We start from the raw sequence: 18,990 nt of genomic DNA, 5'->3' as shown, positions 1-18,990 counted from the left end.
ATTTCTCATTTTGAATCTTGGCATTTCTGACATTTTTTTACTTTTGAGCTAGTTGGTGCTCATCTTTAATGATTTGATTTAGTTTCTACTTTTTTTCTGTTGATTTTGCCAGTTCCAGTACAGTGATTTCTGTTTAGGAAGATTGTCTGCAGAGTTGAAACTTCTGCATGGGGCTTTCAATAGTGGTTCTTAAAAAAGCTCTTGAGTTTTCCTGAACTCTTCTCCAGCCTTGTTTTTTCACTCCTTTGGGGTGTAATGACTGTGTTCCCTGCTGTGTAGTTAAGTTTTATCTGATTCATTCTGGTATTGCTCTTTGAATAAATGGCACTACCCTACTTTAATCCCTTCCAGTTAAAATCCTCTAGTGGATACTAAATAATATATTACTGTGAAAAAACCAAAAAACCCAACGCAAATTAATTCTCAAAATAAAAATACATTTTTCCATTTTGAGTCACTGTCTACTAAGTAATTTTAATTACTGCTTGGAAAAGGCTCCATTACTTAGTTACTTGATGTGATAATGTTTGAATTTCAAAAAAGGGAGTGAGTTTTGTCAGAAGACATAACTTGTCTACATCTACCTTTTATACATGAGTGTCTAATGGAGTTTTAAAAATACCACCTTCCAAAATCATCTCAAGATACAAATAAGCTGTCTTACCTTCACAGCATTGATGGCCTGATAAAAGTACGTACATTGAAGAAGAGACTTGATAGATTTAATGAAGTAGTAAGTGCCCTGAAGGAGGGGAAAGCAGAGACAAGCAAGCAGGTCAAGGAGCTGGAGGATTCTATTGATGCTTTAATGACCAAAATTAAGGTATGTGATAATAATGAAAGAAATAGTATCTTGGTCCTGGAATCTTTAAAAAGCTTCTTCTAAAGGAAAGAAGAAACTTTTCTTATTTTTTTTAATATAAAATATACTTGAATATAATGGTCCTAATCTTCAGTCATTCAGCAATTCCTGTTTAAAATTATTTGTAAATATAACTGAAGTCGAATCCTGAAAATAGATCCATGTGTCTAGACTTTGGTATCTGTGTGTCAAAATTGGCACTGAAAGTTTTAAAGAAAGAATGCATGTTGATATTATGAGACAAGTGTTGTCAATAATTTGTTGCTTTCATTATTGGAATAATGCATATTACCAATATTTAAACTTAATAAGGGCTGAAACAAGGCATTATCACAGAATAAAGACATTCCTTTTCCAGTTATGAGGTTTTTCAGATTTGGTAATAAAGAGAATTCAGGTTGCTGATTATGCTTCAAGTCTGTAGTCCTCTCTTTCTTACCACAGAAGCACAAAGACAAAATGAAAAAAATTGGTTTCTTGAGTTCTTGTTTCATGTTATATTATAGCTTTCTTAGTGTACCATATTAAGACTTCTCTATTTAAAATCACTGTTGAAAAGATGGTAGAGTTAAACCTGTCAACTTAGAGTTCTCTTTTCTAATAAAATGATATAATTTGATTAGCATCATGATACACTATCAGAAAAGGTCAGCAAACCCCCCATATTGCAGTTTTATTAGTAAGATGTGAATTGCAAAATGAAATTAAATTGTACCTGTCAATAAGGTTTGAAAACTTGTGTCACAAAGGCTATTTTTGAAGCATTTTCAACCTGTCATTTGTTACTAATAGCTTTTTAGAAAAATTAGTCACAACACAGTGCAATATTTTTTCTGAGTGCTAGCAGAAATATTAAGAAAAACTAGTTTATGCTATACATAAAAGCAGAGCTGTAAATACCCACTAAAGAAGACAAGAACGCAATGCAAAATACATGGGCAAGCCTTAATTTCCATCTTAGTATGTTGAGAATTAATTATTGTTTCTTAAAACTGCAAGATTTAAAATATGAAGGCATGTTTTGAAAAGAAGGCATGTTTAATTTCAGTGATGAAATGGAGATTACTTTGTATGGTTTTATAGCAGAGGGGAGAGGAATGGGTCCTCAGGATTTTAGAAAAAAAGGGAAGAATGAACTTAAGCTTCCCCAACCCTAGGTGTATATTTGATTTCAGTATAGTGCTCAATGTTCTCGTTTCACTTAATGTTTTAGTATATGCTTTCAAAAGTGAAGTACAAATTAAAAAGGACAAGCCTCTTATTATTTTTGCAGACCACTATAATGACTCGAGAACAGATACAGAAAGAATATGATGCTTTAGTTAAAAGCTCAGAGCAGCTTCTGAGTGCATTGCAAAAGAAGAAGCAGCAAGAGGATGAAGCAGAAAGGCTAAGACGCATCCAGGAGGAAATGGAAAAAGAAAGAAAGAGACGTGAAGAGGAAGACCAAAAACGAAGGAAGGAAGAAGCGGAAAGACGCCAGTAAGTCTTGATTTTGAATAAGTTGCTGGTTATAGAATGAGAAGAAAAGAGGAAAGGCTTTTTAATGAAGTTGTTTTTGATACACTTTCACTTAGAGAGTTACTTGGACTGTATTCTGGGTGTTCTGTGCAGTGTTGAAACATTTCCTTTCCCAGTGATTTATAAGGCAAGTGTCAGAAGAGCATATGGAAGAAATTATATGATGCAGCTGGAAATACAGGTGGACTTAAAAAATTTCATGTAGTATCCTGTCATCAGGACTGTACGGTCTTCTGGATTACCATTTAGTTTTATGAAAGAGACTTTGTATTTCTTACTATTTCTTGTTCACTTTTGTCATAACACATTTTCATTTACTACTCCTTTTATGTAATAGGAAATCTGAGATTGAGGCAAAGAGAAAACAAGAAGAAGAAGAGAGAAAAAAGAGGGAAGAGGAAGAAAAGCGTATTCAGGTTAATGCGTTAGCTGTGTGTGGCTTTGGGGGATTTTTTGTTACTGTGATGGTGTTGGGATTGTGTGTTTGTTTTCTCGTATTCATTTACTTTTATAAATCTTTTTTGTAGCTTACGTTCACCACTGAGTTTAATGGCTTCTTTCTATAAATGCCTGTTTCAGTGTCATTCACCAGTATTGCTTTACTAGGAAATATAAGGCAAATGTCAGGTTTAGGACATCCCAAGACACATCACCTATTTTTAGTTCCCATGCAACTTCAGGTATGCTGAGTAGAGGTGCATCTGGTTTTAAAGGGTTTTAAAAGTTATTTTAAAAATAGACAACATTTGAGAATCCTAGTTTAGCCTTTGAAGGTTTTATGGGTGGTCCGTGTCAGGCAAGTTTGGCATTCTTATACTAAAGTCACATCTCAGCTTGGACTGTGTCATTTATTTGCTTAACTGCAAACACTTTCAGTTTGCATATAATGAGAGAATGCAGGACTGCCCTTGGTAGCTACTTTGGCTACATTCACGTACACTAAATACATGCAGCTCAAACCCCACTCCTCCACCCTTCCCCTTGATTCATGGCAATTCTTACAGATTTCATAATGAGCTCTCATTCTGAGGTGTGTTTAGCCCCTATATCCCTCTTTTCCTTTTTTCTTGAGATTGCTATCCCAGGTCACCCAAGCAGTCTTATGAGAAAAAGAGCATCTGTACTGATTGTTTTCATCCATGTTGGTTTCTGAGCTGTGGATACCTGCAATGCAGAATGTAATTTACACTTTTACTTTAGAACACTGTTTGGATCCAAGCGGATACATAGCCATGTAGGGTGTGTCATTCTTCCACATACAGTTAATTCCTCATTATCTTTCCTCTTGGTGGTTGGTTTTATCAGTTAATCTAAAATGAGATTCATAGGGTAAAGCCACTGGTGTGACTGTACAGTTTTTAGTGTTTTAGTGGTGCAATTTCACAATGATGAGTGGGAAGCAGCTTTGTTTCCTTTGTTAATTTTTGGGCACTGCTGAAACTTTGTGTATGTGCCTTTTGAAGGTATAAATTGGATGGTCCTGTTTTACTTACTGTGTGTGCAGGGCTTTTGTGGAGTAATGATGGTAAACTGCTGTTCTTGTTTGGTTCTGCAGAGGCAGTATATTTGAATTGCTCCTGCATGCACTACGTTGGAAGTTTTACCGTTTGCTTAAAGTCAGCTCAGTTCCACAGAGAATTCCAGTGTCTGTCTTAATTCCTTTTCAAAATGAACTACAGACATATATCCAAACTAGTGCCTATTACAAAGTCCTGTAATGCCAAGAGCAGAATATCACAGAAGTATTGTGTTAGTGCTATGGAGTTTCTGTTTCATTTGAGTTTTAATGATTCTAAAAATTTTTATAATAATGAACAAAATATTTCATACATTAAAAATAATTAAATAATTACTTGGCACTTTATTTTAAAAAGTAATATAAGTGGTGGACAATATTTGATACACTATATGAAAACCAAGAATCAGTTTGTAGCTGTTTCATTTTTCTTGGGTCAAACTAAATGTTAATGCTGTTAATTTTTCAGTTCTGTAAACTGTACATGTTTTCAAAAGCTAATATATTACGTAGCATATTTTTATAATATTGCTTATGTAGCATTTTGGTTTAGATTGGGTGTAAGAGCCTTAATGAGAGACATGGGACTCCAGGCTGCTCTTTAAAGGTGCTGTTTATTTCATAGATTGAAGTCACAGCAGTCCGGGGTCATGGGTAACAGAGCCAAGCCTATAGTAGTCAGCATCAGCTTATAGGCAAAACCTGAAGCCACTTTAGCTCTGGTTACAATGCATTAAATAGTTTTCTTTACTGAGATGTCGATATATAAAAACCAATCAGCATCATACACAGTATCTTTACATTTACCTATAGCCTATCACAACTACTATTATTACCATGTTATGGTTAGTAGTATCCAATCACATTGAGTTAGTATGTTCATTTTAACTTAAAGTTATTTTTCAGTTTTCTTGCTGTGGAAAATTCTTACTTTTTTTCTACTTGGGAAAAACCTGTTTTTGTTCTTCTATAGTATCTTTTGCTTTTCTTGAGAACTCTTTCTGCTTCCTAGAAACATCTTCTTTGTTTATGGTCAACATAATCTTTGCTCCAGCCATAACACTTCTTTCCAACTCGACATAACCTTTGCCTTCTTAGTTGTCCATTAACTGGCTCAGCAATCCTTAATTTATATGTCTTTTATTATTTTATATCAAAACTTGCTTTTATCTCTATTCCACTTTCAAGTTCCACTTTCAGAGAGCCTTCTGCTAAGCATTTATATCTGTAAACCTTTCCTGTAAACTTTCATTATTCCCAACAATTGGTTGAGGTTAAAGGTGTCTTATTCTAAAACAGGCTGAAATTGAGGCTCAGCTGGCCAGAGAACGAGAAGAGGAAACCCAGCACCAGGCAGTGCTTGAGCAGGAACGTCGTGACCATGAGCTTGCAATGAGAATTGCCCAGAGCGAGGCAGAGCTCATCAGCGATGAAGCTCAGCTTGATTTAGGTTTGCGCAGGTACGGCATTAAGTTCTTACATTTTCATCTCTGTAGTTTTTTCTCTCCCTGTCCTGATCCCTTTGAGAAGACTATGTTCTTGTTGGGTTTATAGAACTTTGTGTTCATTAAATGGAGCTTGTAAGCTCAGTGTATTAGTATGTTTTTCAAATTAACTTCTGAAATTTGTTAGAAATAGATTCCTTTTGCTTAGACTTCCTTCATTTTGCATCTTGCTACATCAGTAATTTTGTAGGTGCTCGTGAATATGATTGCAGTTCTCTTTCTTTTTTGAGCTCTAACAAGAATAGCAAACTTAAAATTCTGATTTTTATGACTCATTTAAAGTAGGGAATAAAATTTCTTCAGTGGTAAGTAATAATAAAATACATCTTTGCTAGGACTTGATGGTTCCATTTGTACAGTGAATTTGTGTAGGATTTTTTTTTCTTTTAAAAAGAAGCCCTCTTTGAGTGCAGAAATAAAAGTAATTTCTGGAGTCTGACTGGTAAGTTGTTTTTGAAGTGGAATGAAAATATCTAATGTGGATTGGTTCAAATGTTAAGTGTTAGTCTTTTTTTGTGTGAATTTTTGATGTCTGATAAGAAGAGCTTAACTTTTGATACACGAAACCACACTGCCTCTCTGCAAAACAAGAACTCTTCATGTGTAAAAGGTGATGCCTTAGAAGCACTTAGATGTTCCAGTAGAGATGGTACTTATTGTTCAAGTTGCCTAAACGGACCTATGAAGATGATCACATAATTGGTGACTTCATTGTATGACTCTACTCTGTTGTTGAAATGAGTGCAATAAAATCCCCTATGTTCCATGGAATTTCAAGCTCTGAGATGTGTTCCATTTGCTACCCAAATTTCATCTAGATGTATACTTTTTCAATAACTGTATGCCTGCTTGAGATAGGTGGGTAATTTTTTTGCCGTGTTCAATACTGACTTTTAGACAGTTCCACTGAAATATTTCTGTTTTTTCCCTCAGTTCTACAATAACTGTCATATTGTCTCTGATGAGACTGACATGCTCCATTCACGGAATCAGAATGGTTTGGGTTGGAGGGGGGCCTTGAAGATCATCCTTCCAACCCCCTGCCATGGTCAGGGACACTTTCCACTAAACTAAGTAGCTCAGAGCTCCATCCAAGATGGTCTTGAACACCTTCAAGGGTGGGGCATCCACAGCTTCCCTGGGAAGCCTCTTCCAGTGTCTTACCAATTTCTGTCTGGATTTTGGTGCAATACCTTGAAGATAAACACAAAGTCACTCTAGTGTTGCCATGTGGCAGAGTTCTCTTAAATGTGAAAGAAGGGAGGCAATAGACAAGAAGAGCTCAGAGAATTCAGTAACTTTTCTGTCAGTGAAGCTCTGATTTCCACTGTGTTTCCTACTGCTCATAGGTGATTTTGGCATTTGTCTTGTGTAATCCCAGAATGGATGTTGAGCTAATTGTCATCATAAATCTTTGACTGCCAGTTTCTCTCTGCTGTGTAGCTGGTGAGAGACTGAAGACCCTTCTGAGTGATTGGAAAGTGCTAAACGGTCTGAAGATGTTAGCATAGAGATGTAAATCCTTTCTTGAATAAGATAATACCTAAATCTAGAAAAGAAGTGATAGATTTTTCTGCTTATATGAGGTCTTTTTGTCTCAGTGGCAAATTTTTCCCTTGTTTCTAGAGTCTACTTCAAATAGTTAATAACACATTGAAAACCTGAATGGAACGCTTTTAATTTAATATTTGATTTTATTTTGATTTGTTTAAAATTAATCTAAAGCATTACCCAGGGCCCGGTATCTTCTGCTGAAATAAGAGGATGGATTTTCATATAATTGCAGGAGTTGCCTTAAAGGTAGCAACTATAGAAATTCAGTGAAATGGAAACTATTGGTTAGAACAAAATACGTAATTTAATAAGTAAATAATAAGTTGTCAGGATTTCTTTTACATAATACCAATCAGAATTTTAGTAGAGTCTAAAGAAGTTAGACTCTACTATCTTCTAGATTTGAGGCTGGCATATTACTATGTGATACACTAGAATCACTGACTTTTCTATAAGTAAATATATCTTTCCTGTTAAATTTTGCTGTAGTAAGACAAAACATGTATGACTTCGACAGAATTCATGCATTATACTGGTTCTGCAGTGTTTTCACGCAGTTTTGTAAAAAATGGTTTCATGCTTACATATTGCCATGAATAAAATGTTTACATATTGGCATGTATTTTCCATTGTATGGTGGTAACCGTGGAGTGAAAAGAGGAAGAAAAAGGCAATTTTATGTGCTCAATTTTAAGAAAGATGCGGCCCTTTTTTGTTGTCATATTTGAACTTGAATGCCTCTAGTTTGTTTTTCTTTGCAATACCTTGCTGTTCACTTTCATAGCTTTCATAGATATTTCGAGGTGCATAAGTATTAGCAGTTTCCTTGAAAAATATATTTGTTGGCTTCTGTAAAAGAAGAAAAGTTGTTTGTTCTCGCAGCAGATCCAGCATTTTCATTTGTGCTTGTTCTGTGCTGGGTCTGCTGGACCTGTTGTAGCTTTATTCAATTCTACTACTCTTCCATGGTTTGCAAGGATGTGTAATACATGATTTACTGCACCCAGGAGTAAATTAGAGGTAGTGATTAGCACTTAGGTAAAAAAAATAATTTAACTAATAGGTATCTGCTTTCAACTGAGCAATATTTTTCATTTTTGTGGCTTATTGAAACATACAGAATGGCATATAACACCAAAAGAAGCTAGTCTTAGAGAGTGTTGTGAGTGTATCTGTTCTGAGTGTTGCATTAGTACAATCCAAAAAAATCCTAATGTAGCATGTTTAGTGCTACTTGTGTGCACCTGTGGGTTTCCAGTGTAGCAGTTAGACTTGGAGTCTGTTCACAGCTTGCATGAAGAAGCACCCATCCTGTTCCTAGAGCAGCTACAGGAGGATTGCTGTTACTTCTCGTATATGCTTATCCAAGCATGAAATTGATCAGTAGCAGGTCTTAAAGACTCTGATTTTGAGATCAGACAGGGGAGAAAGGCTGGGGGAAGCTCTTGCTTGTAGATTTTTTTTCTCCAGATTATAATTTAAGTCATGATTGAATGAGAAAGTTGGGGCGGGGGGGGGAAGAGCTACATAATCAGTTAAAAAATAATAATAAAAGAATTCATAAGATAATAAAGAAGATGTGAGAGAGCAGGAAATGCTATGACCTTCCTATTCTCACTTGAGATTATTAGACTATTAACTAGGCAGTAGTCTGTCTAACATAAATATCTTCTATTTGCAGAGCCAATGGAACAAAGCCACAAATGACTGCGTATGGCATTTTTTTCCATTTGAATGCACTAATAGATAAAAACTGCACTAATTAATCAAAAGAAATTGATATTTTCCTCTTATATACTAAGAAATAATCTTAGTAATCATATTAATCTTTGTTAGTATGCATCTGTAATGTCTAAATCAGTTTGTAATACCTTATATTCACTGCTTTGCTTATGTCTAATAAACCCTTTAATAATCAAATATACTGAATAACATGTATTCAAAAGTATTACATACTTGCTGTAAAGTTTTTCACATACCATCCATTTTTCACTGCCCTTTATGATTTATTGTTCTTTACAGAATCAGGACTCTGTGTGTGTGTGTGTGTGTCAATATATATATATGTATATATATAATATATATACACAACAATATATATGTGTGTGTGTCTGTGTCTGAATGGAAATAATTTAAAACAAGTAGCCATTTTCTGTGCACTTCATTTAATCTCACTTTGATCATGAGACACTTTCACAGTATTAGAGGCTGTTTTTGTATCAATATATTTGGTTTATGCTCATTTACCGATTTTCTTGTAGGGAACAAATGGCCACAGAAATGTCAGAAATATTGTCTAGGTAGGTGAGAAGGTATAACGCCAGTGAATCAATAATTTTATAACAAGAAATCACACATGAAATGGGTTGAATCGCTATGGAATTAAAAGTAATGGAATCTGGGTTTTTTTTAAAGTGATAAGCAGATAAGTAAATCATTTATTTCAGATAAATTTCCTTTACCAACACTTTTTTTCAGCAATTATTTCTTTGTGATTTTAATTGATTTTATTGAAAAGTAATAAGAATGGTTCACGTACCCTGTAATTTATGTAATTTTGTTAATGTTTCTCCAGCTTTCTTCTTCTCTCAACTTTGTGTTAACAGAACACAAGGCTCCATATCTTTTAAAGGTGTATTTCTACAGGTTCAGCACAAAGTTAATGAAGTAATTTAATAGTAATGTAACTGTTGGTGCATTTAATAAGAAAATATTCTGATTAGAGTTCCCTTAAAATAAAAGCAGTTTGGAAAATTACCATGGTAAGACCATATTAAAAACCCTCTTAAGATACCCAAACAAAATCCCCTTCTGAGATTTCTTGAATGCTAATGCAAGATTTTATGCACAATGCAGAAGGAAAGATAAAAACAGGTTTTGATCTGAATATAGTACTAATAAATACTAATTCTCTGTTAAAAGAAATTTTTGTGATTATCTTCCATATCAGCAAGTAATTAGAAAGTGTTTTCTGCAACTTAAGGGCAGAAGTAACCTTTGACATTGATTTTTATGAAGCTTACAGAAGAAGAAAAATTGTTCAGAGTTTTTGAAAGTGAATCTGTTGTTTAATAAGTTACTGTCTGTATATATATTGTCTGAAGATGATCAGTCTCACATGTTTGATGGGTATTCTAGTGGTAGCATGAATGATTGGAATCCAGCTTGTAACTGAATTTTTTTTTTTCCTGCAGTGTTATTTTAAGAATAGGAATAAACCACATTGTCTGTAACTAAGGTAGCATGTGAATTTAAATAGCCATTGTATTGCATATATTGGTGTAGTTCCAATGACAGTGGCCAATTCTTAATGTACAAAAAAAAGACAAAACTTTAGGGCAAAATCAGAGGCTCTGTGTTTTGGTTGAATTCAAAATGCAACACCTCTCAGTACATGCTTGTTTAACTAAATTTATCTCACTTTTCATACACTGGAAACTTTTGATGTGAGACTAATCTTTTGTATTTTTAGCCTGAGAATACTGTTTATGATACATAACTCTCAGATGGAGCAGTGAACATTGAATGTCAAGTGTGATGCTCCTCTTACTGCCAGACTGTTATGCTTAAAGTCATGTAGAAAACAAGCAAGTGATTTTCAGAGTGCAGAGCACTCTAATAGAAAGACAAAGACTAAGCCATTCAATTGGATTAGCATTCTTAAAGATTAGTAGTTTAACCAGAGAGGGTACAGCCTAGTTCTGCTGTGTTAAATTAGGCAGCAAACTCTTAGAATGGTGGGTAGTGTTGCTAAATAAGGAAAATCCTCAGGATTTGTCACATTAGGTTCAAGAAGGTTACACACCAGGCAGTGGAAATTATTTATCAGGAGTCCTTAATGTCCTACAGGTATGCCAATAATAACAAAATATCAAAGTGTATGTTTCGAAGGAGTTTGCCCAGTTGTTTGTGTTTCACTCATGAGTTCTAAGTCAGAGTTAATTTTTTAAGTCAGACTTCTCACACTCTAACTGGAAGCTGTGTGTGAACTCGGATTAGTAGTATGAGTAGGCATTAAGCTGCTACTGCAACAGTAAGATTCTGTAGTTTTAATTATACTGAAGAGATGGTTCAGTTGTTATTAAGAAGAACATTAGGTTTGTTCAATGAAATTTAAAATGCATTTGTTATTTCTGCTTTCAAAACTGCTGTGTCTGCATAAAGAAAAATTTCACATTATAATATTTATAACCTCCTAATTAAAAAAGGAAAATAAACATAAAACTGCATAGTACCACATGAGACCTTTATGGAAAAATAAATGTTAAAATAATATTCGCTAGATTATACCTATTAATAATGTGCCTGTCCCACAAAGGTATTATTGCACAAACAGACCTTCCAATGAAAAGGCCTGGTTTTTTCTTACTGCATCAAGCACTTTGCTACCTTGTTACAGATCTAGTTCCTTTTGAAGAAATTCCCTCAGATCCTGAAAGAATTCAGTTTTTGTTCTTAGTCATGAGCTGAGGCTGGTAAAATTATGTGTCTGTTCTTGAATTCCTTAGTGTTTAAAAGGTGTGCTGATCATCACTGAACATTGCAGTGTTTTTAACTTATTTTTTAAGAAAATAATCCACAGGAAGTTTGCATTCCTAAGGGAGGATTTTCCCACTTAGCCATATTGTATTTCTTGGGAAAAAAAAAATCAGGCTTATCTTTATATCTAATGTTAATTTTGTACATGGAAACCTTGTATATTTTCTTAAAGATCTTAGTAGTTATTTCTCACTTGCATTTGCTGTTGACTTATTTGTATATTACCTACATGGTGAAGACCTTTTGCCTTTGGAAAACACTGAGTTTTGATGAGTCTTTTTTTACTGATCAGTCTTTTGTCTAAATAGTCTTTTTTACCTTGGTATTTCTTGATGATCAATATCATCACCTCCAACTGCCAAATAAATATTGCTGTTACTAGATAGCCAATATAGAAATACTTTGGTTTCTTCTCTCAAGTTTGGTTTTTGTCAAAGACAGAATATTTTCTCAAGCTTTAGAACACCGATTTTGTCCAATTTTAAATAGCAGAGGAAATGCCTTTTCTTCCTTCTCCTTGTTCTTCTTCAGAAATATTTTTCCTTGTCTGTTTTTTGAATGGTACTAAAAATGTCTACAGTCAGTCTTTGTTTTCTGCATCTTGCTTGGTGCTAAGTAAAATGTGCATCAGTGTGGGATGAGATACACACAATATGTGTCTTTTCATACATGAACAGTATTAATGACAATTCCTTTTAATCTCTAGGAGGCCAACCAGATTACAATATGATTTTGTGCATAAAATATATTTTCATTTTCTCTTAATAATTTGAACATCTTGAAGATATTATGGTATTTTGTCTTAGAATACTGCATGGTAGTAAGTATGATACATTGTTGATCATGGGATTTCTTCCTCTTAAAACAATTCCTGTTTAATACTTGAAAAAAAAAAATATATATATATATATTTTAATTTAATAATTGTAGGGGTCCTGCAGTGCAAGCCACAAAAGCTGCTGCTGGTACTAAGAAGCATGATCTCAGTAAGTGGAAATATGCAGAGCTTCGTGATACAATCAACACATCCTGTGGTAAGTGGGGGTATTTTTTGAGAAAGAGTTCAAGTTGTAGTTATATGAAAAGTGTTACTTTCTTCCTATAACAAAGATAAAAAGTTTATGTGAGTTTGAGTGAATAAAAAATTAATTAAAAAGAAATTCTCTTACCCCCAAAAGAACAATACATGAAGCTATTTCCATATTAAGGAAACAGAATTTCCATTGTTATGTCTTTTAGGGATTATATATTTATGATATTAAATGGCTTGGGCCATAAAATACATGTTATAACTTCTTAATTAAGTTCAGTCAGTTTGATGTACTTCCACAGAGGGAATAGTAGTTATTATGCTTTACCTAGAATTTGCATGTTCTAAGAATTTTTTTGCTATCACTTCTTGCTGCTGACAGATCATAAAGAAAGCAAAAATGTCACGTAAAGCACAGTGTAAAAATATGTTCTTATTCATATTATTCTTTAATTTTCAAGCTGTGTAACTTCTTTTTGGAAGCTTACAGTGGGGCATTAATCACTTTGCCCTCAATGCTGTGAAGATAGAAATAGATAAGAATAATTCCTTTTTTAGATATTACTGTTTCTTCCTGCTTCTTCTTGAAATCAGTTGGTTAATTTGTGATTTAGGATCACCCAGAATTTCCTTCTCAATGTAGAAGTTGGAAACTAACTCATTCTTTTTTACTGTTTCTACATATGCAAGACTGGAGCAATGCTTTCAGCTGCATAGATGGTGCAGTTCATTCCTCATGAAGCCAACTTGGATACTCTTAGATGACTTATGAAAAAGGGTTGTCATCAGTCAGTCTCTTAGTATAATGAAATTCAGAAAAATTAAAATAGATACATGAAAAAAGAATGCAAATCTAAGAAGTCAAATTGCCGTTTCATTTTTTTTTCAGTTGCAGAAATAATGTTCAGCAGTGCAATTAAATAATTTTTAAAATTTGTTTCTGTGCTGCTTGTGTTGTGATACTGTTAACAGAAATATTTGTAATATTTCACTCCTCTAAATGTCCCAGTACAACAGCTACTTTGGGGACTGCCTTTACTCTAAAGCAGAAGAGGATTCATCAGACAATGAGGGACTTTCTGGGCCATAAAACACAGGGCCTGTGCTGCAGAGAATGAGGGGTTTTTATATTATATTTTATCATATTAGAGCTACAACTTGATCTCATATAATTTATCAGTCTAGAAAAACATTTAATAAATAATTTTTCTGCCTTTTCTCATTCATGCCTTCCCCTTCTCCTTTCTTTGGGATAGATATTGAACTCTTGGCAGCTTGCAGGGAAGAGTTCCACCGAAGACTAAAGGTGTATCATGCTTGGAAATCCAAGAATAAGAAACGCAATGCAGAGGCAGAACAGCGTGCTCCCAAATCAGTCACAGACTATGGTGAGGAGAGATAATTTTGTGTTTCTAATAATTTTTGTGATAATATTCTAAAGAAAACATTTCTGCAATGGATTTTGGGTTTGCTAGGTTGAAGAAACTTGGAGTTTTTAGGAGTGTTTTATGTTGATTTACAGTAAATATTTTGGAAAGATTGAAAAACTGGCAAATTCTTCACAGAAATTAAAACACTTTCAGTAGACCCAGCCACTTGTGCTGAACAGCTCTCTCTCAAAATCTTCTCACATCCAGCTGACATCTGTTCAAAAGAGATCTTGATCTACTGATGCAGGTGCTGGCATTTTTGTTAAATGTTCGTTGTTGTGCTACTTTAATATTTCATAGAATAGAGCTATGTAGGCATAGATGTAGATACTTTTAAAAGGTGCTAATAATGCTGTCTAATTTACATCACTGCTTACATACATCATGTTGCATCCTCTTTTAAAAAATCTGTAAGTGTTGGTATTGCAGTTTTGGCTCATGGGGTGGCAAGTTTTGCGCTGTTTTCTATTTAGACCCTCATTCTACTGATTTCACAGGCAGGTGTTTATTTACGCACTAACCAGAGTAAGTGACTTTCTTTTACATTCATCAAGAAAGTGTGGGAGTTTAAGATTGCCAGACCTGAAAATTCCATACCTAGTTTCTGGAGTGATATTTACAGAGTGGAATGTTACTCTTTTCCCAACATGCCACCTCAAAAGTCTATTATAAAAGGAATCTAAGAAATTTATAGAATCACAGAAATGCATGGAATAATTTAGTCAGATCATTCCTTTTTGTCTTTTGGTTCCATGAAACTTCATATTTGTGTTCCTGCCACACAGTTCAGGAGGGAAACAAAGGAAGGGGAATATGGTGAGAAAGTGTTCTCCCAAAATCACATGAGCCTGAGATTAAGGCATTGTCCTAGGACATGGAGGCATTGGGACGTAGTCCCGGAATGTGTCCTGGGACATAAACGTCCCAGGGATGCAGGTGCCCTAGGTAATCTCAGTCCATGTACAAAGGCACCTCCTCCCCCTTGGTTCATTTACTTGAGTTATGCATTGCTTGAGCATTACCTGAGTTTGAGGTAGTCAGGGAACTTTAGTATGGATATGTGTCAGGCAAAATCTGGACCTCTGGAGAAGATACTATCAAAGAATGAGTGCTTGTGTCTGAAGTGTGGTTTTAGGGGCTTAAGAAAGCCTATGGCTGAAATGGTAGGAAAAGACATTTGAAACACTTCTGCAAAGTGGTAAATTGCTTTGAATTTGAGCTCACACGTTCTCTCCAGAGCTAAATGGGTAAAATACTCATACATAGAATTGCTGATGGGAAGAGCAAATGATTGGATTTTTGCACACAAAGCTGAGAATATTCATTTTCATTCATATTCTTATCACTTTTATTCAGACATTTTCTGCATTATTTTCAATGTTTTTTATTGTATTTTTTTACCTCATTGAAATATGGCATCATATTTCTGAAGAAGAGAACCTTGCAGTTCAGAAGAAATTGATAGTGACCTTTGGAGACTCTTAATGTTAATGCCAGTATAATTCTTTGTATTTCAAATAATTGTACCACACGGGGATTTCACATACATATATATTGTAGTGATTATAGAGAAATAGTAAGAAGGAATTCTGATTTCCTAGGTGTTCAAGCTAAAAGTCTTTCTGGTGTCAGTGGATGTGTGCTTCAAATGATGTAGTTTTTTCTTTCCATCTCTTTATTGTTTTAATGTAATTTTACAGTATACTTTAATGTAATTTTAAAAATAGCCTTTAAATATATTCATACATTCAGTATAGAAGCTAAGCATTGGTTTGTATGTTATTATTGGTATTAACAGAAATCTGGAAGTTTTTTTCTAGCAGAAATGTCAAAAAAGAAAAGTACTACATTAATTAACTAGCAGATTTGTCAGAGCAGTCTATGCTTAGCATGTATACTGCTGAGGCTTTGTAACAGGAATTGTGAATTATTAAAGTGATTAATTTTGAGGTTGAATCCTGATGAAAATACAAGTAGAAAATGAGTAGAAATACTTAGAATCTGTGTTTATGTTGTAACTAGAATTCCCATTTGTCTGTTCGCAGTAATGGTGAAAAATGTTGAGGTAATGAAACCATTACTTATAAAGGATCAGCACTTTCATGCTTTGTTCAACATGTAATATTTGTTCACAGATTATGCACCTTTTTTGAGCAACTCAAGTAAGTGAGGAGACAGTTGTTTAAGCTAACTTTGAAGAATAGGAACCCTTGAGAGCTCTATACTAACATTGATTGATCCAGTGTTTTGCTACACATGTACTTAGAAGTTAATTGAAAAAAAAAATAATTTGACAATGTTATTCATCTGATACTAATTATACATTAGTAATTTACAAATGTATTTGTCTTCATGAAATCCTACCCATTTAAAAAGTCATGGGAAGGGAGAGTGAAATAACCTTTTAATGTAAATTATTGGAAGGTATAATCTCCTAATTTTTTTCCACACCCCTATGAAATAACATTCTTATTCTAACATTTTTTTTTGTCTGAACATGTAGCAAAACTCTGGACTCAACTTAATATAACAACTATTTTCCTAGCACACAAACTAACATTCAGGTGATGGTTTCTTCTGAATAAAGAGCCACAGTTCTATAGCACTGAGTAGAGGCTCCATTGGCTGCTTAGCATTCCTGTTCTCTAGATTTGCCCTTGGATTTAGATATGCTTAGAAATGAGCCTTAGCAATTACCATTGCAGTGCAAAAGGTATTTGACAATACTAAAGCATTGATCTGCTGGGATAAATGTTCAGACAATTTATAGAAAATAGAATTAGTTTTTTATAAGCTCTGTGTCCCTGTAAGGTATGTGTTTTTTCAAAGTTGATGTATAAAAGTAGCATTCATCTGTTAAAATCTGGAGTTTTTTTATTTCATATTTATTTTTTATGCACACATATGAAAAAAAAAATTGCTATGTATAACACATGGGGATTTTTTAAGGTTCTGCTCTTCAGGTTTAGAAAAATTATTTTTGCTTGAATCTAAGCAGAAGAAATTTCAAGGGGTAGTTGCTGTCTATATTAGTCCTGTTCATGAGTGTAAAAATATGTTATTGAAAGTAATTGTCATTTTTCATATTGTTAAATATTAGCTCAAAAGTTGCCTTTGTTGCTCAATAGGCAGGGCAAAAAATGGAATTCACTTTTAATCATTCCTTTAATGTTGAAACATTAACAGTTAATACTGATTTTGTTGTGTAGAGATGGTAAAGGTTCTTAAACAGGCTATCTGTAAAGGTGGTGTAAACCACTAAAGCAAAATCAGTAACAAACTTTTGAAGGGGCAAAAAGTTAAAGGGAAGTATCTCACTTTTAAGAGCATTTACTATTTAAAATGAATTATGATAGTGTATATATAAGATGAAGAAGGTTGATAATTTGAAGAATTAACACAGAGTATGTGCTTTTATTTGAAAGCAAGTTTCTCTCCAGAGTCTGAAATACGGGGAACTCAAAAATTCCAAAAATTCAAGTGGAAAATATTTACCAAAAATATATATAGGAAATTTGAAAAGAATTCATGTAACTTTCTCCTTTGGAAGTTCAGTCAGCTGATCTCAATGGTCTGAAATAAAGAATTCCTTGAAACGAGAAAGCAGCCAGAAATTAGTTCTAGTGCCAGATTTTGACATACAGAAATCTAGGCAGAAAATTGTTTGATGGCAGCTTTGTAATAAGCAGTATTTATTGTTAATATTTCTATTAACAGATTTGTAATTTCTAACAGTATTATACATCCTTTTGTGTTGACTGTCAAACGTCAAGTGATGCTTTTTATGTTCGTAACTGAAAATGCTTCTGTGCACTGTGATCTTTTTTTACAAAAAATTGGACTGAACTAAAGCAATTACTGATAAATATTTCTGGTTGGTAAGAAATTTTATATGGGAAGTTTTACCTTAAACATTCATTTAAAGCAGAATAGGTCATTTTATTTACTTTGTTTAAACATGCCATTGGGCAACATGTAGATACAACAGTTAACATGAGCCTTTTCTGACTGATGTTTTAGCTGTTGTTATTAACGTGAGATGGGAGTACTTTTTAGGTTTACTGAGACTTCAGATGACCTTGAATTCAGAATCTCTTGGGTTTTGGAGGGGGGAGGGAGGTACATGTTTTCTTGTTAGTTTTGTTGTTTTGTTTGTTTGTTAATGTGCTGATTAATAATAAAGCAAGTGATATGGCTTTCTTGTTTTCTAATTGTTTTGTTCACTTATTTTTGGGGGGATTTTTTGTGTGACAGCACAACAGAACCCCACAGCCCAGCTACCAGGCAGACAACAAGAGATTGAAATAAACAGACAGCAGCGCTACTTCCGCATTCCCTTCATCCGCCCTGCGGACCAGTACAAAGACCCCCAGAACAAGAAGAAGGGCTGGTGGTACGCGCACTTCGATGGGCCCTGGATCGCTCGGCAAATGGAGCTTCACCCTGACAAGGCACCCATTCTGCTTGTAGCAGGTTGGTATTGAAAGCAAAATTGCAACTTCAAAAAGGTTCTAAAGTTGATAACAAACTTTAGAAAAAGAGGGTGAGGTTCTAAGTTTCCACACTTGTATCCTCTTCTTTATTTTTTGCATCAGCAGTTCTTATCTGGGTAGAATTTGAAGATTCGGGACTGCCGTTGATGGTGGTCAAATTGTTTCAGAATCTCATTTGAACATGTAACTGGTCCTATGTACACATACTTCAGTTTGGGAAGCCATAGACATTCCCATAGTGAGAATCCAAATGTAAAGGGTTTTATTATTAGGAATCCTTAGGTTATTCATTGAACTGGAGAGACATCATGAAGATAAAACATTACAATTTATGTGGGAAAGGTCTACTCATTATTGTACTGTTTTTTTAGTTATATGTCACTTTTCACGACACACAAGGAACAAGGCAGGCAGCAGAAGGTCAGGCAAGAAAAGCTCTCCTTTATTTTCTGACTCCATCTTAAATACATTTTGGTCAGAGGGCCAAGGATTGGCTATACAGGTTGCCACCCCTCTGACCTCGTTGGTGAACATCACCAT

General features: G+C 34.3%; 1 protein-coding gene across 2 annotated transcripts in view; it reads left to right on the top strand.

Annotated features, from left to right (window-relative positions):
* Positions 1-18,990, top strand: part of MYO6 (myosin VI) — a 104,686-nt gene that overhangs the window by 81,138 nt on the left and 4,558 nt on the right. The window contains exons 25-33 of one of the 2 annotated variants that reach the window (XM_083857020.1): positions 673-823; positions 2,136-2,344; positions 2,721-2,799; positions 5,199-5,359; positions 8,640-8,669; positions 9,220-9,258; positions 12,428-12,531; positions 13,784-13,915; positions 18,212-18,430. In XM_083857020.1, coding sequence (XP_083713146.1) covers positions 673-823; positions 2,136-2,344; positions 2,721-2,799; positions 5,199-5,359; positions 8,640-8,669; positions 9,220-9,258; positions 12,428-12,531; positions 13,784-13,915; positions 18,212-18,430 — 1,124 coding nt within the window. The remainder of the gene's footprint in view (positions 1-672; positions 824-2,135; positions 2,345-2,720; positions 2,800-5,198; positions 5,360-8,639; positions 8,670-9,219; positions 9,259-12,427; positions 12,532-13,783; positions 13,916-18,211; positions 18,431-18,990) is intronic. The other variant, XM_083857019.1, reaches the window with a different exon arrangement.

Source organism: Zosterops lateralis (assembly GCF_965231275.1).
Source record: "Zosterops lateralis genome assembly, chromosome: 3".
Lineage (NCBI taxonomy): Eukaryota > Metazoa > Chordata > Aves > Passeriformes > Zosteropidae > Zosterops > Zosterops lateralis.
This window is presented reverse-complemented; position numbering and strand designations above follow the sequence as displayed.